Source organism: Chrysemys picta, chromosome 2 (genome assembly GCF_011386835.1).
Source record: "Chrysemys picta bellii isolate R12L10 chromosome 2, ASM1138683v2, whole genome shotgun sequence".
NCBI classification, from domain to species: Eukaryota; Metazoa; Chordata; order Testudines; family Emydidae; genus Chrysemys; species Chrysemys picta.
In genome coordinates this window covers 44411355-44425063 of record NC_088792.1, presented here as the reverse complement: position 1 = coordinate 44425063, position 13709 = coordinate 44411355, and the positions used below count along the sequence as shown (strand labels likewise).

At 41.9% G+C, this 13709-nt stretch overlaps 1 protein-coding gene across 9 annotated transcripts in view; it reads right to left on the bottom strand.

Annotated features, from left to right (window-relative positions):
- The window catches only part of ADAM22 (ADAM metallopeptidase domain 22), a 196990-nt gene that overhangs the window by 860 nt on the left and 182421 nt on the right, over positions 1-13709 (bottom strand). For 6 of the 9 annotated variants that reach the window (XM_065586981.1, XM_065586984.1, XM_065586986.1 and 3 more), the window contains one exon: positions 2484-2607. In XM_065586981.1, the coding sequence (XP_065443053.1) occupies positions 2484-2607 (124 nt within the window). Of the gene's footprint in view, positions 1-2483; positions 2608-11558; positions 11646-13709 lie in introns of all 9 variants that reach the window. The other 3 variants (XM_065586979.1, XM_065586982.1, XM_065586985.1) reach the window with 1 other exon arrangement.

Sequence of the window (13709 nt, the reverse complement as noted above, 5' to 3'; positions counted from 1 at the left end):
ATTAGAGTTTTGTTGGGGAAGAAAGTCTACTTTGTTTAGGTCTCATCCTAGTCCCTAGCGGATATCTGTTTATATCAGAATGTCATCATACGATTGGGAACATTTAAGAAGGACTGCAAGCTGCATAATAGAAACCTAGGACTCGGAGAATAAAGTTTGAAGAAACAATGTCAACTTCAACTATCAAGCTTGTGTCAGAATGCTTTTACCCACTATTGTTACAACTAACACTACGGTTACCATAACTAATTTTAGAGAGAGAGCAAAATTTCCCCCTATGTTTTGCCTGCTCAGAACTTCTTTAATTTATGCCAGGGGACTGGACCGGTACTCAGGCTGCCCCATGATTGGGAAAAATAAGTGTGTCTTAACTTCCTCTGCGCCCCTCTGCCTGTGCTGTGCTGGACCAAGATCTCCTTGACCACAACTCAGCGGGTGAGATTCTGTGCTGTGCCTCTAAGGGCATGTCTACATATACCTCTGGAGCAATCGATCCAGCGGGGGTCGATTTATCACATCTAGTGAAGTCACGATAAATTGACCACTCGACTCCGGTACTCCAGCAGAGCGAGAAGTGCAGGCGGAGTCGACTGCATAGGCGCCGACTCCGTGGGTGCTCCGGGGCTGGAGCACCCACGGAAAAAAGTTGGTGGGTGCTCAGCACCCACCGGCAGCTCCCCCTGACCCCGCCCCACCCCCCTGCTCCAGCTCGCCTCTGCCTCCACCTCCTCTGCGAGTGCGCCACCGCTTCCTGCTTCTCCCCCCTCCTTTCCAGCACTTGCGCCGCAAAACAGCTGATTTGCAGGGCAGGGAGGGAGGGGAGAGGAGGGGGAACGCGGCATGGTGGGGTAAGAGGCGGTACCGGGGCGGGGATTTGGGGAAGGGATCCAATGGGGCAGGGATGGGGCGGAGTTAGGGCGGGGACTTTGGGGATGGGGTTGGAATGGGGGTGGGGCCAGGGGCGGAGATGGGGTGGAGTCGGGACAGGGGCAGGGAAAGGGGTGGGGGGGCACAGGCACCCACCAACACCAGAGAAAGTTGGCACTATGGTTGACGGGGGAGCATCAACAGTTGACCTACCACAGTGAAGACATCGCGGTAAGTAGGTCTAAGTATGTCAACTTCAGCTATGTTATTTACATAGCTGAAGTTGCGTAACTTAGATTGATTCCCCCTCCAGTGTAGACCAGGCCTAAGTATTGCAGCACAGAGCTCGCAACACAGGGAGGTGGGGGATACGAAGGTGGCTTTAGCCCTGCCGATTCTGGGCTGCTGCAGGGATCAGAGCAGATCCCAGTGTAATTTAGACAGCTCTGGCAATAGACAATACACTCCAGAAATCCTGGCAAGGAACAGTTATGTAGGATTCATTATCTGCCAGCACAAGTTAAAGAATCCTTGTGCTAGAAGCCAGCTCAGCCCCCAGCAGTCTCAAAGTTTATAGAGGAGGAAGACTGGCATTTGTGCCCGGACAGCTCCCCAGGTGCCTTGGCTGCTGCTCTGGTGCATCTGGGAATCTGTCTCTGTTTTCCCTTTAAAGACTGACAGCAAAATTAGTCACTATGTTGCAGGCTGGCTGGCCCTTTAAGGCAAGCTGGGCTCAGCCTCGGCCAGGACTTAGCGGCTATCCCTCACCCTCACCGAGGAGCTGGCAACATAAAGGCCAATTGGAGAACCCAGCTGGGTGTAATGGGGCTTAATTAGAAAGACTGACCCCAGCTGTAGTGATGAAGCAGGGAGAGCACAATTTTAAATAGAGGGGGGAACTGGGAGTGGACGACAGGGGATGTATCCCTTGATGATTGCCTGTTCTGGGCATTCCCTCTGGAGCATCTGCCATTGACCACTGCCAGAAGATAGGAGTCTGGACTAGACAGACCATTGGTCTGACCTAGTATGGCTGTTCTTATGTGCTTAATTTGGAGAAGGAAGAGCCTGGAGAAAGAAACAAGGATAGTTCTCCTCTGGGAAGCGCCTGAGGAAGTCAGGCTGAATCAACCACTAGGAGCAGGGTAGGCTCCAGTGGGAGAGAGCCGTGAGTTAGGGCCTGCAACAGGAGAAAGAGACCCACAGGGAGTGGAGTAGACTCCTGTGAGGGAGTCCTGAGATAGGGCCTACAAGGAGCAGGGAGATCCTTGGAGGCACAATGCTGGAGTTCCTGGTGAAGGAAGAGAAGCTCTGAAGGGGCTGGGAAGCACAGGGTTTCAGCCAAGCCTGAGAAGGGCAGAAGAACTATAAAGGTTGACCTTATTTGAACTTTAAGTTGGACCTTTATTCTCCCCTTAAGAGGACTGAATGATTATGAGATTTGGCCAAAAGGGATCAGGAGAAGATGCTAGCTAGGACTGGCCACTGTGGGGCTAAGGAAATATGAGCGGGAAATCCCCTGCAATGCTATGTCCAGGCACGAGGGGGCCACATTAAAACATTTCCTCAATTAAGAGTTTTTCTCTGACTATACATAAAGAAGGAGAGACACATACCCTGGCACTTTGTCTTTTAGCTTTCTTCTCCTCATCAGGAAGTGGAGGCATCGGGTATGGGTATTTTCTGCTGGAGGCAATAGATCCAGTAGAGGAAGATGGAGACTTTGCAGGAGACAGAGTCCTGAGATGTTGAAACACACAAAATAAATGTGAAGTCTTTGGGCACCGGCACTTCAACTGCAAGTACTTGGAAGCTTGATTCAAAATGTAAATGCATACTTTAGGAACTCAGTATTAGAAAAAAATTGATCAGTACTCTAAATATTAAATTATTATAAATAAAAATCACTCCGATGCTTACAGCTTTCATTCATACTGGAAGGAAAACTTAAGGCGGCTGCTTATCTTTCATTAGTGTACTTTCCCATAATAAATAGTTTCTTAAACTATATTCCATAGCATTTTATCTTATCATTATAAAGTTAACAAACCAAGTCACCTATAGAATAAATAGAGAACTAAAACACAGAAAGGACACTGACCTTTAAATATAAACAATGCTAGTATAATCACAACCAGTGAGTCAATAAATGGCAATAGCTAGTGGTCTTTTAAATAACTTTTATACATTCCAGTGCTAAAATACAAACACAGCAGATAAACTACTATTTATAGAGAAGATATTAATTTACATAAAATGCATGCACTTGGAGGCCAAACTGTTAGTTGTGAAGAAACAAAGGCAAATACAAAGTGCTAACAACAAATTATTAGACATGCAAGCGTCAAACAGTGCATAGTGTTCCAGCCAAAGAAAGAGTCTCATGAGAATATACAAAAATGAACTGATTAGTCTACCGCAATCAGCATTTCTGTACAAGGTGAGCAGAGTAAGCAGGAGCAAGTCAATGTTTGTATCACATGAAAGGTATTCTTTTTACGTCAATAAGGTGGGAGGACTTTATTGACTGGAATTTTACACATGGGAAAATCTCTGACACATCCCTTTTGAGATTCTGCACTTTTATCCAATGAGAGGATCCTATGAGGCTCCATCTGTGGATAATAGAGAAGAAAAAAAACCAAACTGGAAGTAGAAAATCTAAATTACCCTATCTTGTTAGTTTCATTTTGCAGACAGAAGGCCAAACTTTGACAAGGGGCCTCCATATGGCTGCCATTAGCGGCTATCCCTCATGTCCCTCACACACTTTTTGAGCACTTTTACCTACATGCTCCAATTCTAGGATGTGCTTGAGGAAAATGTTGCCATTCAGTTTGTGCATGCACATTCTCAACCACTGCACACATAGCAAGAGACTGCAGTCGTGAGATACATTAACATCACAGTCATCAGGAGCTCAAATCAAACAGGACTACTCATTGTAGTCAATACAATGCCCAGTAGTAAGTTTTTGTAGGGTTGGGCCCTTATATACTAGTGTAGGCTCAGAAAAAGGCTAAGGGCTCTTAGTGATGAAAACTTTGCTCTCCGTTATGTTTAATAGCAACTCATTTAAATATAAAGAGTTTTTTAAAAAAAAATTTAGTCTAGTACATTGTCATGATTGTGTCTGCGATGGCCTATAACTGCACGCTCTTGTTTCCCCTACAAACAATGGCTGATCGTAGTTATGACCAGCAAGGTGTCAATGGAAATTACATGGGACCTTGTGACAGGTGTGAAATTAATGTAATCAGTGTACATGTACTGTACTTCTAAAGTCCTGTGCTGTAATCTCTCAAATGTCATACTAGTTTATGAAAGAACAAAATTCTAACCATACTGTTCTATACGATATTCAAAAGTAAGTCCTCAGCAACTGCTTTTTGAGCACACGGTGAGATAGAACAGCACACACACAGATATTTCCAGGATGACAATTTTAAGCCTCTACTGAAATATGAAATGAAGTATTTTTGTGTGCAACATTGCATATCTAACTGAACACCAAACTGCCAATGCAAAAAATCAGGCTGTTTTTAAAACTCAAGGGAAAGGCTCACAATTTTTCAGACCCATCCGCTCACTAATGCTAATCTCATTTGCACTGACAAAGGTTCGTAATGATATTTTTCTTCTTCATTCAAAGGAACAATGAGCTCTATAGTTAAAAAGAAAACCAGGAGCCTTTTTTACACTGATAATGAGACCTAAAGGTTAAAAACCCTTCATTTTCATTTTTTAAAACACAAAATATGAAGTAGCAGGAGATAAGACCTGAGGGTGTTCACTTTGGATTCTGGAGTCTCTATCTGAGAATAAGATGTTTATCTCAATATCATGGCCAAATTTTGTGTGTGTGTGTGTGTTTGTGTGTGCGCGCGTGCACAGGGATCGGGGAAGAGAACATTCCCTCATCCCGGGATCAGGCTATGCTCCCGCCTACTGCTCCTCTTGGTGATGCAAGCCACCCCAAGAAGAGGAAGCACAGAGAGGAGGCAAGGCTATGGTCCTCCCCAGCTCTGCACCAGTCTGTGCAGGAGTGGGCAGTTGTATAGAGACAGAAGCAAGCAGCAGCAGCCCAAGGAATGGTGGAGCATGCACATTCTCTCTCTGCAGCAGGGTCCTCGGGGAGGATTCCTAGCTTACCCGGTGGAAACTACAGCTCTGCATCATTGGCCAAAGCGTAAATGGCCCAATCTGACCCTGTGCTTGTTACTGGGAGAGGTGGGGGAACCAGAAATAGATACAATGTTTCAAACTCTGCTCCCAGGCACATTGGTGCAGTCTGACTGGACTTATAGGGGTTGCACAGATGTAATGAGGAGCAGAATTTGGAGTAATGGGCTAGATTCGCCAACATTTTTATTATATCCTTGTTAGGTCTCATTTATAACCACCTATCACAGATTTACAATGTGTATGCGTCATCTTCTTTTGGTTTTCTATATTTGTCACTGTAGTGGGTTTTTTTGTCTTAAAAACTTCGTAGAAACAGCATATAATGAATTTTTAAAATTATTTCAAAATCAGATGCTGCGTATTACCCAAGAAAAATTTTTGTTTTGCCTTGCAGAAAACAGAAAACAATCTCCAGAGGAAATGCTTCTGAATAAATCAGTTCTCCATGCACGCACAATGCTACATTTTCAAACTGGGGGTGAAACTGGTGCACCCACAAAATGGTTTGCCAATGTGTTGCTCCTACAAAAAGCCCACCTGTGCGCACACACACACACACACACACACACACAGATACCAACCTCAACATGCAAACCTGGAGTGTTTTGAGGCGCACCAGCTGCACCCCCATCTGTGAAGTTTAGATGCCCAGTTGGAGGCCTACAACACTGAAAATGCAGTTGCACACTTAAATAGATAAACATGCCCTTCCCTCACAATCCCTGGCCACTTATTTCTGCTACTCATTTAGGCACTCTGTATTTTTTTTTTTAAATGGTCTGGACTATGTGCCACCTGTAGAGAGAGTGAAAACATATTGCAAGTACAGTTGCGTACGGCGTCAGATGCACAATCACTGATTTATTTTACATGTAAAATGCTGTCATTTTGAAAATATCACCCTAAAGGCTCTATCCTGCCATTGTTTATGTGCTGTGTATCCCAGATTTATATGCACTTTAAATGAGAGAGCCATGTAAGAACTTTCTCATTTACAGTATGGAAGAAAGTCAGCATCCAGCTACAGGGATACTTGCGGGTAATGCAAGGGTTAGCGCTGGGCAAAACTCTGCAGTTTTGGTTCAGGTGGGTTTCATTGAGCTTTTACCAGAGGTTTCAGTTCTCATGGTTTCACATCTGCTAACTTTCACATCAAGTTTTGTTTTCATCTGAACTCATATGCAAGGCCTGAAATACAATGCAAGACTCATAAGTCTCATTCATTCCTACACATTGTATGGTAGGAAGGTTTGAGCTCAGATTTTACTAGCAATCCAAAATGAAGCTATGAATCTCAGGGGCTCTGGGAGTTTTCATCCTGGGGTCTGAGGCCAAGAAGGAAGAGTTAATGACTCATTTGTGTGTCTATGTTTGAAGCTGAAACTAAGAGATTTTTGTAATCATATTGGGTTTCAAAACAAAATACTGGCACAACACTAATCATTTAGACAATGCTGAGGTCAAAAGAGATGGCGTGAAATAAATGTCACTTAGCCCACAACTAAATGACACATGATCTCCTAAAACACAACTACTATCAAAATTAGAGAAGACAACTATGTTGGGTACCCCTTTATTCCTCAATGGTGCTGTTTATCACCTCATTTTGTAAACGGCACTAAATCAATTTAAAAATCCATCTGGTTAAAGCGGCACACACTCCTAATGCAATCAAACTGAAATAAAACCGTGCTTATACTGGTTTAGCTTAAATCAGTAAATTATCAGTTTAAGAGTATCTGTACTAGGGATTTGCACAAGTTTAACCAGATTGATTGCATTAAACAAGTATATATTTTTTCTAGTATAGATTAGGCCATATTTTAAAACATAAATAGGCCCATTTGTCCTCAAGTTTTTTTCAGGGGTGCAGGAAGAAGAGGGCTGAATAGAAGCTGAAAGTGGGGACAGTTTTCGTTCTAAGGGTGGATCTGCAAGAATAGGCTGATGTTCCAGTGTGGGGACATAAATTCTAAATATTGCATGAAGTTTCTAAATGATCCTACATGTTCCCAGAGCACTAGATTCACAAAGCTTATTAAACACATTTATCTTCAGAGTCTCAAGGTGAAATCCTGGCTCTACTGAAGTCAATGGGAGTTTTGCCATTGGCTTCAACCAGGGCTGGGATTTCACCCTCGCCACTAATCTTCTGCATGGAAAGGAGTCAACCTACCTAAGAAAATGGGTTCTCACCATTACAATGGCTTTATTAAACAGCTCTCTTCCATAGGAACTGTAAATCCCACAGGTAGAGCTTGTCAGAGTGAGAATCGGGGCCTTCTCCATCATGGAGCCATGATGTGGGAACTTATTACTGGAGAAGATGAGTGACTATAAACTGCTCGCTGCCTTCAGTATGCAGTATAGAGCTTACTTGTACTTTCCAACAACTGCATACAGCAATGAAGAAGAAAGAAGTAACTGAAAGTAAAAAGGAAGAGAGAGCGCTATTGAGAGAAAGGGGCGAATGAGGCAGGAAGGGAGGAAGGAAAGAAACAAAAAAAAAAGTCTTTTAAAAAAGCACAATCTGACCGTCCCAGATGAAACAAGGAGAAAATGAGCCCAGTGGCCCTGTGTGACTATGACCAGTCAGAGATGTGCTCACACACAAAGGCAATGAATGATGGGATAAAAACCTGGAAATTCGAGGTTAGAGCTGGTGGCGCAAAGCAGAGTTAAAGCTGGTTTAAGTGGTCAGCTGAGGAGAAGCAGAGGAGAAAGTGCAGAACAGGAACAAGCAAACAAAAGCAGAAAAATATGAGAGGGGAACAGAAGACTTATTCTCTCTTCCCCTCCATCCCTGTAACATGTCCCCACACCCCACCCTCCTCCCTCAGGACAAGTGTCCTGGGTTCTCACCTTAAAAATCTTGTTTCTCTGTAAACTATTTACTATTACTGTAAATATTTGCAGTAACTCAAACTCGGGCAGCTCGGTGTTTCGGAGGGATCCTTTGCATCATTTGTGCACAAATGAATCTATGGGATTGGCATACTTAACGCTTTGACAGTTCACATTCTAATGATGCCATCACAATCCCCGAGAGTCTGGCTTGCCTCAGTGAGGCCCGCAAGTAGTTCTTGATCACTGTTCAAAAGGTTACTGTCAGCAGAAACTGCAGTAGTAGGCACAGAGCTGGCATGAAAGGGACAAGTAGTCTGCCTCTTGTGTAAGACCAGGAGCAGACTGCTCTCCCCCTGGAGCCAGGCCAGGAGCCAGGAAGAGATTTCCCTGCTTTGTCCGCAGCTGGGACTGTGCAGCAATAGGCTGCCCCTTACACAGATTGTACATATACAATAAAAGGAAGGGCTAGATTGTAAGTGAAAGATTAAATTCTCCTTTACAGTTCTTGGTCCTGCCTATTTGGGGAACCCACAGCTGGGGGCTTTGTGGGACCAGAAAGGCCAGCTCTGCTTATTAAGTATTAAGAGTAATTATACCTATGTATATACACACATACTTGACTCACCGTGTGGAAAATGTTCGGTAAATAGGCCACTATCGGAAACCTAGGACCAACTTTGACTTACTTTAAGATTTTTTTTTAAGTCTGCTGGGGGAAGTCCTCAAGATGCTCTGTTTTCTGAAAATCTACAACAGCATAGTTCGGCAGTTATCAATGTTTTGTGATTCTATATTCCCTCCGCTGGCTTCAACAACAGCACTTAACAACACACTATTCCCAGTACTATGCTGACATCACTGAGGGTAGCACAGAAACAGGGAAGTAAACAAAACAGCTGTGTCAATTTCAGCTTTCTTAAAAGAGAGCACAAATGAAGCAACTACAAAAAAGTATTGTTCTGGGTTAACTGTCTCCATTCTTGGATCATGGTTTCTAAAGCCAAGCATAAGATGGCGTTTTCCTTGAATCTGACTAACCACTTGGGTTATAAAATAGGCCCTTTAAACAATTAATTCATTAGTTTGTTTTTTTCCAAGCCTACACTTTATACTATAAGCCACTATCTTTCTGAAGTTTTGCAAGGTTATTTTGTTCAAAAATTGCTTTTAAAAGATTGTATATTTAAGAGCTCAGAAAGCTGCGGTGTGATTTTTAAACAAAGTGTCCTTTTTTTCTAGTGTCTGAGAAGAAGCACCAGTTTAACTAAAATAGTTTATTACAATTGATTTAGTGAAGTGTTGCAAACGGCTATGTGGGTTTAAACTTAAGTCAATTTCAACCAGTTCCCCAATTAAGCTAAATCAATATAAGCAGATACAAAAATCAAAGGAAGAGTCTATGCAGGGTTTGCACAGTTTAACTAAACTGATTTAAATAAAGTATGTTAGTTAAACTGGTGCAATTTTTGTGTTTCATCAATGCCTTGGTCTGCTGAAGTTGCAGGCTTCCACTGCATTTTGATACATTCTCCAGCAGTCAGCATACTTCCGTTTCTTCTAGATGGTTTCCTAAGGAATTTAATATGGAGCTACTGCTGAACTGGAAAGTTTTGCAGAAAAGTTCTGTGACATTTAATGTGTACCTTGCTGCCAAAGCACTTCAGTAGTTCTTAAAATTATATAACTAGTCCCTAACTCTTTGGGGTCGGGGAAGGTGTGAAAGAGCATATTCCTAGACAGATTGTCCTCAGATAAACACATTCAGTTCCAAGAGACTTCAGGTATTTGAAGCCAAATTTTGGCCCAGGGATTAACTTAATTTAAATAATTACTGTAGCTTCAAACTGTAGTTACGAGATAAAAGTTCTAATGCTACTAATGCTAAGAGCACCCAGTTCTTTTTTTAATGAAAAGATATGCAGTCGGGTACTTCAGATGGATCTTTTGCCTGTACAAATATCTTTTTGTATTTTCAAAATGCAGCTGTTCTAAGTAACATGTAGATGATGTAATGGAAATATTTCACAGCTATCATTTAAAATACTAAAAGTATAATTGTGGGATTCTGAGTTCACCTGCCTTTTAAAAATGTTTCTTTATTCATGATTTTTGGTCGATGGTATTCACTTAACACTTCATTTCTAACGAACTGCAGAGATCCAGTCATGTTAACGGCACACGATATGCCTAACAAATAAGAATGGCTCTTTCCAAAGCACTGTGGGATTAGCAAATTAAATGTCTTCTCACATTTCCACAGATTGTGTCTGCTTCATGCTTTTCTATTGTGCTGTTGAAAACTAGGAGCTAGTTCTCAACTACAGAGAGAGGTTTGGGGCCTGATTCTCAGTTTTACTACAGTCCCTTTATGTCACTCTGTTAGTACAAAGGGAGCAGAAACATGCCCCTGATAATACCTCCTGTGCAAGGGGACTCCTTGGTCTATAGAACTGGTGTAAACACCCTACCCTGGCCTTGCTCCCAGGCCCCAGAATAGGGGGTGTTTTGGGGTTGACTAGTGGTGGGAGGGGGCATATTCTCTACCTCCCGGAGCCTACAGGAGGCCATGGGAAGCAGAGCATAAGTTAAAGCAACCCTGTGGCTCCTCCATACACTAGACAAAACAGTGGCTTAAAGCTATCTTTGCCCCTCCCCTCATTCCTAACCTGGGGATAGGGGAAACGGAGAATTGCATGAAGAATCAAAGTTTCATTATTCAGGTGCAAGATGGAGGGTGACCTGGTTTTTCGGTTTACTTGGCACTAAATTCACAATTTTCTCTTTAATTGTAAGTATTTTCAGTAGAACCCTACACTCATTTGTACCAGATACACTAAGGCCTTGGCTACACTTACCCGCTAGTTCGGCGGCTGGCAATCGAACTTCTGGGTTCGACTTATCGCATCTAGTCTGGACACGATAAGTCGAACCCGGAAGTGCTCGCCGTCGACTGCGGTACTCCAGCTCGGCGAGAGGAGTACCGCGGAGTCGACGGGGGAGCCTGCCTGCCGAGTGTGGACCAAGGTAAGTTCGAACTAAGGTACTTCGAACTTCAGCTACGTTATTCACGTAGCTGAAGTTGCGTACCTTAGTTCGAATTAGGGGGGTAGTGTAAACCTGGCCTAAGTGGTTAGATCTTCCCAGTGCAGAATGTAGTCTTATATTTCTCATTTTTAATTCTGGTCATGTTAATTATTTCATCCCCATTGTATTTTTAAGGTAAAATTCCACTACATTTTATTCTTTTTCTTTTCATGTAAGTTTAGTATGCACTATATAGACAAGAGACCACTTGTTTCAGTAAATGAAATTCTATTTAGGTTAAAACTATTTTATTAGTGGTAAATACGTCTCATGCCCATAAAACACTACTTGGCATAAAATGAAGAGAAAGCTACTAAAAGCTATAGATGATGGTGGGAATGCATGCACTACAAACATCCTTTTCAATGGCTTCATTAAAACATTCAGAAAAAGAATTGGAATTGCACATGAAGCCAAAAAAAGAAAAAGAAAAAGACATCAAAAGGCAGCAAATGAACAAGGGGCCCTTTGCACCTACAGTAACTTGTACTGATATATACAAGATAGGAGTCCCAACATATATGTATATGCTGAAACAGCTCTTACAAATGATATAGAATTAATTTACAAAATACCTAAAGTATGGTCCTTCAGTGTTTTTATTCACATCTTCTACCCACTTAGCTACATTATATTCTCTTTTGAACCAGGGGTTTAAATACCTGCAGAAAGCAATGGAAGGAACAGAGAAGGCAGAAGAACAAGAAGAATAGAAAATCTGAGAACACACAGCACAAGCTCAGCAAGGATGTCTTCATCCCCAAAATGCAAGTGAGTATGGCAAATAAATCAGTATGGATGTTGGGTGAGGAGTAGGCAATGTGTACAACTGCATGAGAAAATTTGAACTACAACAAGGCTCAAGTTCAGTTAATCTGGAAATTGTTGAGGATACATTATTCATTTAATTTCCTAAGGGTGAAATTCACCTCTATGCAGAGGGCCAGGAATGATCACAAGGTATTTGCACCTCTTATGTCCTCATGATGAGATTTTCGCTCCTGTCCTGCAATTTACTCTCTGCAGGGGCAGGTGTCTGCCCAGCTGGACTGAATTGCAGGATTGAGGCCTTAAGTGCTGCAGAGACTTTGGGCTGGCCCTCTGTACATGGATGAATTTCAACCTCACCATTTAAAATGCTCCTTTTGCCACCTCTGGTAATTTCTTTACACCTATACTGTGAACAAAAATTGGTTTAAATAATTTTGTGTGATCTGGTGAAATTGCAAAAGACAGCTGCATAATTAATCTGATATTTTACCTTGTAAAACCTTGATTAGCAAAAGAACCACTTAAAAAAACCCCATGTATGTGTTTAAGTTACACACAAACTAAGAAACATTGTTATTTTATTCCATGGTTAGCAGTAATATTACACCAGGTGAAGACAGTTCTGTAGCTAACTTCCCTTGACCACCAATAGAAAGTTCACTTAATTGTATTGAAACTTTTCCTCTTCTCCCTTTGTAGTGTTAACAATAAAATGGGATGTAGACACTGAGCAACTTGTTTGGTGCAATTTAAATTCTGCATTTCTGGTATAATCATCACAACGGTGTAACAGTTATTTTTATCACTGCATTTATGTAATAGGGATCAACACAATCTGAAACAGTAAATGAAATGTAACAACAAAAAAAGCAAAACTTCTTTTTTAAATTACTGTAAATACCTTTGGGCCAGATCCCATAGCTCTTATTCATGTGAGCAGTCCACTGATCTCATGAGTGAACAGTTTCCTCAAGGGGTTGATTTTATGAGTGTAGGACAGGCCAGTTTTCTTTTTCTTTCTTTCTTGAAAACACAACCGAATGTACTACAATATTCTAAACCATGTCAAAGTCTAAAACCTGTAGCAGGTTGTTGTTGTTGTTTTTTTATTAAAAAAACTCCTTAGACCTCCTTTTTTGTTCTGGAACTTCATCTCCCTGCCCCGCGTAAGCACAGCCACAGCTTTCAAGAAGTATTTGCCCCCAGCCACAGTTGCTTCTAACTTGCCTTTCTTAATTACAAACGAGTGAAAACAGTAGTGCTTCATGCTTTCCAACCTGGCTTCTTAGTAAAAAGTAAAAGTTTAAAGCTGTAGTGCAGCCACAGATGAAGTGCTAGTAAATCAACAGGCTGGCACCAGTATCGTTTGGATCTGCTGTTACAGTTTTAACTGCTGATGTAGCTATGGATTTCCTAGGGAGTCCGCCATAGCTGCAGTACTTTTAACCTGCACTTTTTATTTGAAAGTGTCTTTTGGTAACCATGAAACACTCCTGATCTGTCTTTTTAAAGTAGAAAATAAAATGTAATGTGGGAACAAAGCATGCAGTTGTTGTACAATAATGTTTGTGAGCTTCCTAGGCCCAGTTATATACAGATAACTTTCATTCCTTCCAATCAATCTGCATATAGAAAGGTTTATATTATGTCACTGCAGACCACTGAATTATATCATGAGAAAGCTCTCAGATTGATTTTTGCAGTCATCTGTGCATCAGTCATCATTGAAATCCAAAATTACTTTGAATGATAAATTCTCATTTGAAATAAATCTGTCATTAAATCTAAGGCTAAAACTAGACCAATGGCTTGATTTGGCTTGTAGCGCAACATGCAATAATGCAAAAGACCCAGGTTCAAGAGTGATCTTACACCTCAGGCTGGCAAGGAGGAGGGTTGAGCTAGCGCTGCATCAGCAGGAGCACCTCCAAGCGGTCAAAAGTGTTTTGCCACAG